This window comes from Hibiscus syriacus, unplaced genomic scaffold (genome assembly GCF_006381635.1).
Source record: "Hibiscus syriacus cultivar Baekdansim isolate YM2019G1 unplaced genomic scaffold, ASM638163v2 tig00111721_pilon, whole genome shotgun sequence".
NCBI classification, from domain to species: Eukaryota; Viridiplantae; Streptophyta; class Magnoliopsida; order Malvales; family Malvaceae; genus Hibiscus; species Hibiscus syriacus.
The window spans coordinates 662,224-671,375 of record NW_024063164.1 but is presented as its reverse complement, the minus strand read 5'-3'; the positions used below and the strand labels follow the sequence as shown (position 1 = coordinate 671,375).

The 9,152-nt window shown below is 34.1% G+C and overlaps 1 protein-coding gene across 1 annotated transcript; it reads left to right on the top strand.

The window, feature by feature from the left end:
• The first annotated feature begins 5,080 nt into the window (after window positions 1-5,080).
• LOC120168837 (putative 12-oxophytodienoate reductase 11) lies at window positions 5,081-7,105 on the top strand. The gene is made up of 5 exons (XM_039177127.1): window positions 5,081-5,196; window positions 5,275-5,415; window positions 5,897-6,027; window positions 6,120-6,296; window positions 6,453-7,105. Exons 1-5 carry the CDS (start codon window positions 5,096-5,098, stop codon window positions 7,043-7,045), a joined length of 1,143 nt encoding a protein of 380 aa, XP_039033058.1. The 5' UTR covers window positions 5,081-5,095; the 3' UTR covers window positions 7,046-7,105.
• Window positions 7,106-9,152: the final 2,047 nt, after the last annotated feature.

Genomic DNA, 9,152 nt, shown 5'->3' with positions numbered 1-9,152 from the left:
ATAGTACTGATACCAAGGTAAGGGAAGTATCGATACTCACTAGGTAGTATCGATACTACCAGTATTGCTTAAATTTCATAATGCAAAAATGGTATCGATACCCAAAGGCTTAGTATCGATACCATTAGACCCCAACGGCTAGTTAATTTAAATATAACAAAGTAGTACCGATACTCCCTTTAGGAGTACCGATACCCTTTGTTCGGGGCAGCTTTATTTTACACAAAAATTGATCCCCAACGGCTCCAAAACACTCCCAACGGCTAAAAACAACCACAACAACATTCCAACATATAAATACAAGTTGAGGACACTTGAAGAAGGTTAAGAACACTTATCCAAGCAATCAAACACAAGAGAAGAGTTTTCCAATCTTATTTTCTCTCTCTTGTAAATATTTTTGTTTTAGCGAGCTAAATTCTTGTAAACACCTACCTTTGATAGGTTTATTTGTTTACTTCTTTTCACCTTTTGTAAAGGGGTTTTGGTTCTATCTTAGCCAATTCAAAAGATAGGGAGTTGTAAATGTTATCTCTTTACCCTTGAAAAAGAAAGAACAATTTAGTGAATTTGTTAAAAAATCCTTAGTGAGGAGCTAAGTTAGTGGATGTAGACTTGGTTGATAAGTCGAACCACTTTAAATCCTTGTGCCAAATTTTCTATCTTTTGCTCTCCTTACTCCTTAATTAAATTATTGTCAATTAACCCCCTTTGCACATTTTTGGTTATTCAATTGAGCCTCTTCAAATCCTAACAAAGATTCTATCAGAACTTGACTCATTAGAAGGTTTAACCACCTTGAGACAATTCTAGAAGAATCTCTACCGATTCCCGACACAACCGAGAAGATGACTTCCACCTCCGGCTCGTTCAACATGGAAGGCTCCCAACAGATCAAGAAGCCTCCATACTTCAATAGAGCCAACCACCGTCATTGGAAGAAACTAATGAAGCTATTCATACAATCCAATGATCTTGATGCATGGGAGATGATCGAGAACGACTACTCTTCTCCAAAGAAGAAGAAGAATAAGTGGAGTGCCCAAGAACGGAAGAAAGCTCAACTTAATGCCAAGGTCATGCACATGTTGTTTTGTGCATTTGGTCCTGAAGTAAATGAAGGAGTTTCTTCCTGTTCAAGTGCCAAGGAGCTTTGGAATAAGCTCAAAAAGCTTCATGGAAACAAGAAAGAAGAACCAAAAAAAAGGTTGTGTCCTTAATGGCTCGTGAAGAGCCCGAGGTATCTTCTAACTCAAATGGATTAAATTCATATTCTTTTAATGAGTTACAAGATGAATACAATGAATTATTTTCGGAGTTTGAGACCATGAACTCCAAATACAAGAAATTAATTTCTAAATTTAAAGTTGAAAATGATTTTCTTTTGAAAGCTAAAATGGATTTTGAAAACCAAAATGAAATTTTTGAAAAAGGATTTAAAGCTTTCAAAAATGAAAATTGAAAGTTTTGAAAAAGATTGTTTTGATTTAAAAGTTAAGCTTGAATGCTTAACAAAAGAAAATGAAATCATTTTAAATAATTTATCTAGTTTCGTAATGACAAAATGCTCACATTGTCATTATCATGGTCACAATGAACATACTTGTCCCATAAAGAAAAGAAAATCTTTTAAAATTAGACAAGTATGAGTTCCTAAAGGAACAAGGGCATTGAAACTAACGTTCAAGGATCCAAAGCAATTTGGATACCAACATCTACTTAAATGTCTCTTGTAGGTGTGTGGGAGCAATGGTGATCAAAGTGAAGATATTTAAATGCTCTAGCCACACTTGAAAAGCAATGAGTAACCCCTAAGCTTAATGCTTTTGATTTTGAGTATTTGGTTGCTCATTTAGTTTTAAACATGCATGGGTTTTGATCTTAAAATGATATGTTTTGTTTTTAATCTCATGTATGTTGAAAACGTTTTATGATGAACATTTTAAATTTTTAATGATTTTTCATAATTTTTTTATCATAATGAATTTTGGTCAAAATTAATTTTCAATACAAATGATATCTCTCTTACAATTGATATCAACTTTTCAAATGCTTTTTTTTTTACAAAATTTAAATTTTTGACCTAAATTTAAATGTTTATGCATGAAATTTAAAAATGCAAATGATATCTCTCTAACAATTGATATCAAATTTTTCAAATGCATAACATTTTTGAAAGCTTTATGCATATGTACTTAGTTTTAATCATTGGTATTGCATAAAGTATTTTAGACTTGGATATATTGAATTTCATGTGTTACTAACATTTTATTTACTCTTTGATGAAATTAATTTTTTTTTTGAAGTGTCAAGATTTTAAAGCTAATTTTTGTTTGGAGTGCTATTTTTGAGGGGGAGCTTTGATTTTTCAAATGCTTTTAATATCAAATTTACCACTTACTCTCCAAGGTTATTTTTGAACTTTAAAGTTGAATTCCTTTTGATCTAACAAAAAGGAGGAGAAATATGGTTTGAAAAATTCAATTTCATAATAAAAAGGGAGCTGAACATTTTCACATATTTTCTAATAATTGGTATATTTTTCATCAAATATTTTACTAAGGGGGAGTTTTGTCAAAAACAATTTTTCAAATGTTTTGTTATATCAAAAAGGGAGAGATTGTTGAACTATATTTTGATATAACAAATTAAAGAAAACAATTTTGGACTTGAATTGAATTTATTTAAAGTTTTTCAAAGTTTTCTAAAATAATTCAAAGTTCCTTAAAGCTTGGAATTGAGCACAAAACATTTTTCTGGACAAGTAGTACCGATACTGTTCTTACAGTATCGATACCTTATGAACAGTATCAACAATGTTCATATGGTACCGATACCAAGGTAAGGGAAGTATCGATACTACCAGCATTGCTCAAATTCTAGAATGCAAAAATGGTACAGATACCCAAAGGGGTACCAATACTACTATGCATAGTAGTATCGATACCATATGCATAGTATTGATACCATTAGGCCCCAACGACTAGTAATGGCTAGTTAATTTAAATATAACAAAGGTAGTATCGATACTCCCTTTAGGAGTACTGATACCCTTTATTCTGGGCAGCTTTATTTTGCACGAAAACTGATCCCCAACGCTCCAAAATACTCCTAACGGCTAGAAACGACCACAACAACATTACAACATATAAATACAAGTTGAGGATACTTGAAGAAGGTTAAGAACAAATATTCAAGCAATCAAACACAAGAGAAGAGTTTTCCAATCTTATTTTATCTCTCTTGTAAATATTTGTGTTTTAGTGAGCTAAATTCTTGTAAACACCTATCTTTAAGAGGTTTATTTGTTTACTTCTTTTCACCTTTTGTAAAGGGGTTTTGGTTCTATCTTAGCCAATTCAAAAGATAGGGAGTTGTAAATGTTATCTCTTTGCCCTTGAAAAAGAAAGAACAAATTAGTGAATTTGTTAGAAAATCCTTAGTGATGATCTAAGGTAGTGGATGTAGATTTCGTTGATAAGTCGAACCACTTTAAATCCTTGTGCCAAATTTTTTATCTTTTGCTCTCATTTCTCCCTAATTAAATTATTCTCAATTAACCCACTTTGCACTTTTTCAGTTGTTCAATTGAGCCTCTTCAAATCCTAACAAATAGTCTATTAAATATTTAAATAGAAAATTAGATAAACAAAGACTTTATTTAATTAATATTTAAATTCAAAATGATCTAAAATTCTATTATAACAAAAAATATTTGGGAGGGGTAATATCCCTTCCCATATGAAGAAAGGCTTCATCCCGACACATGTAACTTAATCTTACTTAGAGGAGAGAATAAGGGAAGACTTTGAGGGATGACAGGAGAGTGCTCCTAATCGGTCTGAAACCTATGATCTAAAAAAATATAAAGAAATAAAAATAAACAACTTAACCAACCGATCATATATTTTTATTTTATATAAAAATTATTATATAGCTATAATACTTATCGTAGGTCCATTAATGATTTTTATATAATTAATAATTATTTTGATCTAAAATAAAATATTAAATATTTAGAAAAATTAAGAATTAAAATAATTAGTTAATATAAAATTAGAGGTAAATTTTAATATTATGGACTCCATATCTTAAGTAAATTTCAAAATCTTCTGTCCATCCATATTTGAACGTAAAAATAACTTAAAAAAAAAGAGATAGAATAATATGGATTATGGCGTACGGTTCGTTCCATTGCTTAATTCGGTTGGTGAAGTTAATTTTATACTCACGTAGTTGGCAAAGATTGAAGTCTTTAATCTTCAGGTAATCAAATTGACTTTTAATTTTTATTTAAATTTTATTATGTAGATTGTTTTCAGATATATTTTAATTGTTAATATGTTTGTATAACTTATGATTGTATTTTGTATTTACAACTTGGAAAAATATACCTAAAAAGAATATGATAAAGTACACAAATAATTCTTTAATTATAAGATATTATTTATTAAATCCTCCAACTATTAAAAGTTACAAAATGCACTCTCAACTATTGGGAGTTATTTGTTGATTTCATTGACTATTAAATATTATAAAATAGTCATCAGACTATTTATTATGTTCCAAACCTACATTTTTCCGTTTAAAAATTAACGACAGTCTGAGTTGGACGTTAACCTGCTGATTGAAATATGATAAAATTTGATATCATAATCTCAAATACTATCATATCTCAATCAACATGTTAACGTATAGCTTAGATGACTTTTAATTTTTTAACTGAAAAGAAAAAGTTCAGAATATAATGAACAGTCGAGTGACCATTTTTGTAATTTTTAATAATCAATATACTCAACAAAACAACTCCTTATAACCAGGGGTTATTATATAAATTTTAATAGTAGTGAGACTTTAAAAAATAATACCCTATACCTAAAAGAATAATTTTAAAAAAAAACTGCAGGGCAGACATATTCGCCCACCAGGTGTTTGAATTTATTCGTTTTCTAAGTTGTACACAGGCTGCTACTTTCATGGCACTATAAAACCATCTAAATCCATATCAAAAAGGAAGTGGCAATCGAGTTCTAGCACCAAACTAAACCAAAATCGAAGGGTTTTGTTCTCAGTTACTGCAGAAACCAGAAAAATAATGGGACACAGTGTAGAAACTGTACAGCAAGAAGTGGAACAAACTGCCACGATGCCTGTTCTTACTCCGTACAAAATGGGAAAATTTAATCTTTCTTATAGGTAATTCTCATATTTTCTTCTGCCAATGTTGTATGAACTCAAAGTAAGGGTTTCATCATTTTTGTTTTTGGCTCTCAGAATGGTAATGCCACCAATGACAAGGCAGAGATCTTGGAACAATATTCCTCAGCCGCATGCCGCCATATACTATTCCCACAGAGCCGCCAACGGTGGTCTTATTATAAGCGAGGCTACTGTCATTTCTGAAGCTGGTCGAGGGTAATCTAACTCTCTTTTTATTACTACCGCACCCTATAAATGTAGAGGAAAACGTTTGGATATGACAATTTTGCTCATGTAGAGCTCCACCATATTATTTTATGAACTAGGATTATTGTTATAGTGTCGAGGAAAGACGCCTAAAACATCACGCTATTTCAATTCTTCAGTGGAAGACGCATGAATTGTCATGCGTCTTTAGCTTTCTCAAACAACCTGCATGAATATGCAGAGCAAGGAAAAAATGGTTGATAATGAGGAAGACACACTGTAGTCTATGAGTTTTCTTCGAAAAAGTTGAAGTCGCGTGGTATACTCGACATTTTCCCCTTTACACTATAACAATGACGGAGAAATCTTTTTTCTCACCCCTACATAATCAAATTTTCCGTTTGGATATATATAATATTGAATTGTACCCTTTTTTAATCATTTTTAGCATCAAACTAAAAAGTTGGGGGTCTATCCTTATAAAATAAAGGTACAAAGATACACCTGGTATATGGTCAAAAGAGCAAGTAGAGGCATGGAAACCCATTGTAGATGCTGTCCATGCAAAAGGTGGGATCTTCTTTTGTCAGATATGGCATGTTGGAAGGGCTTCTACGTATGGTGAGTTTGGATTTTCTCTTTGTTGAGTGTGTGTTTATCAAGGATTACTACTCTTTTCTTCTATAATATCTTGCTGATACCTCAATAAACAGAATATCAGCCAAATGGGCAACCTCCTATCTCCTCCACCAGCAATGTATTGAAGCCCCAAGTTCAAGCAAATTCCGAGGAGCCTGCGAAATTCTCTCCTCCGAGGAGATTAGCGACTGAAGAGATCCCTCAAGTTGTGAATGAGTACAGACTTGCTGCAAGGAATGCCATGGAAGCTGGCAAGTTCCTATCTCCCTTTAACAACTTCTATGCTAGGGTCAAGGATTTAAATAGCAATTTGCTACCGCAAATGTGATCGCAATCGCTATTTAAATCTCAGTGTTTCCCTTTTTGCTATTTTTTCTTTCTCTAAAACGACGCCTTTGGATTCACAGGTTTTGATGGAGTTGAGATACACGGGGCACACGGATATCTACTAGACCAGTTCATGAAAGATCACATTAATGATCGAACAGATCAATATGGAGGGTCTCTAGAAAACCGCTGCAGGTTCGCCTTAGAGGTAGTTGAAGCTGTTGCTAATGAGATAAGAGCGGACAGAGTTGGACTCAGGCTATCTCCATATGCAACCTACTTGGACTCAGGTGATTCTGATCCGACCGCATTGGGCGTTTACATGGCTGAGTCATTGAACAAATATGACATCCTATACTGCCATATGGTGGAACCAAGGATGAAACTTTCAGAAGAAAGTTTTGAAACAACTGAAAGTTTGCTTCCCATGAGGAAGGCTTTTAAGGGCACTTTCATTGTAGCTGGAGGGTATGATAAAGAAGATGGTAACAAAGCTGTGGCTGAAAACCGCACTGATCTTGTGTCCTTTGGTCGTTTGTTTTTGTCCAATCCTGATTTGCCAAAGAGATTTGAGCTCAATGCGCCTCTCACCAAGCACAACCGAAGTACCTACTGTGAACCGGATCCTGTTGTTGGCTACACTGACTATCCATTTCTTGAAAACACTGCTTAGACTTGTTGAGATTGGGATTTGGCAAGTATTTTCAATAATCAAATCAATTTAAAATTCAGCATTTGTAACTTTCTTTTTCTTTCTCTCTCTCTTGAGATCTCATTTTATGATGTTTTGTAAGGTTTCCTTGTACCAAGTACTATGACATTGTCTAGTAACTTGATAAATCGTGTAATTTTAATACGTAATGTCATATATAATTGCATTAAATATAATTTATATTATTTGATCCTCCTAATTAGTGCGTTAAATCTTGAATTTGATCCTCCTAATTTGCTTTCCAAATTATCCTTCCTTGTTACCAGTGTACATCTCGGCTGCATAGGTTTCCTTCTCCAACTAGGCGCCTACATCCAAGGTCTAAATAAATCATTGGATTGCAGTGAATCTTCATCCTTGTTAATAGCCGAGCAAGTGTTTAGATCTTTGGTTAATGAATTTCCACAAACTTCCACAAGAGTAGCATATTGTAGGTGAGCCCTCATATTCAATTTGTTGACAAAATCCATGGATGAAGATAGCCGCCTTTAGAGGTTTAGTGATATTGATAACCATCACCAATCTAGAAAAGTTTCCTCTCTTCCCTTCCATTGTGTTATAATCCACCTTAATTACTTTTCCGATCACCCCAACGATTACATGAAAAAGACTCATTGTAAAATAGTTGTCATAACGTTTCCATCAACAACCCAGCTAGGGGTGTAAACGAGCCGAGTCGAGCTCGAGTATTGCTGAACTCGACTCGAACTTGAAAACTTTTATAGTAAGCTCGACTCGACTCAAAAACTCGCGAGCTAAAAATTATGAAGCTCGACTCGAACTCGAAATATAATATTAAAACTCGACTCAAACTCGAAAAGGTTCAAACTCAAAAAAATATAAAAACTCGATTGAAACTCAAGACTCAAACTCAATTTTAAGCTCGATCCAAGCTTGATTTTAAGCTCGATCCAAGCTCAATTTTAAGCTTGATCTAAGCTCAATTTTAAGCTCGATCAAAGCTCAAATCTTAGCCAAACAGGCCGAGAATGGTAAGTTTTGAACTGCACAAGCCCCCTTGTTTTATATGAAGCTTGTTCTGTCATCTTATAGTATCTGGACGATGTGGGATATTGTTGAGACTTGAGAGCACTACTTGCGAGAACTTCAGAGCCTTCATCTTCATCCTCAAACTTAAACACAAAAAATGCATGCCCATTATTCAAATCCCGATCAAACAACCAGTGTCCAGTTATACACGTCCCACGAGATTTGAATCGAGACCCCATCGACTTGAATCTTCTCGTTGCCTCTAAATCTTCTCGTTGCCTCTAAATTTCCATTTCAGCAGTTTCCCTCATATATGCATATTCAGGCTGGTGTCATGTGTCTTTTTACAGTAAATATCTACATTGTTTTACACACAAAAGATTCAAAGACAAAGCATCGATGGCTTTGTTTTGCCAGAATGGTACCAGGATCGATGCTTTTAGCAACTGCATCAACATCCCATTTTGCTATCTCCATCTCCTTCATCATCAACCTCACGAAACTACGAACAAATTTCATCGTAAAGTGCAGAACTTGCACGAAATCACTGGGATTCAACATTGTGATCTTGATGTTATCGAACATTGAGAGAAGCCCACTTTGGTTTAGTTTCTTCTCCATGGACTTGTTTAAAAAGGTGCAATCTTTAAGCTGCTTATGGTGTAAAGAAATGTCTGCAATTTTTCTTACGATATCAGATTCAAGCTTCTTGATTCTGATCTCATAAGTGCGCATCAAGCTTTGTTGTTCTTGGATCTCGGCTAGCATCAAAGTGACTTGAGGTGAAACATCAAGCTCCTGCTTTAAAAACTTGTGCTTTAGCTCCGAAAGAACTTTGAGTTGTTCCACGACGGCTTCATCGGCCGCTTGAATGGCGTCGTTGTTTAAGGGTGTTGAGCCAGTTGTAGCTCGGCGTAAGCAGCTTTGATGGAAATGACACCGGTGAAAACCATGGCCACCAGAGCTTCCAAGGCAGCAGTCCTTCGGTTTTAAGCCTAAAATGGTGAATCGAGGAGTTGCATTAACATTACCATGTTTTATTTGGAACTACAAAAATGTATATCTGGTTGAATCCTAA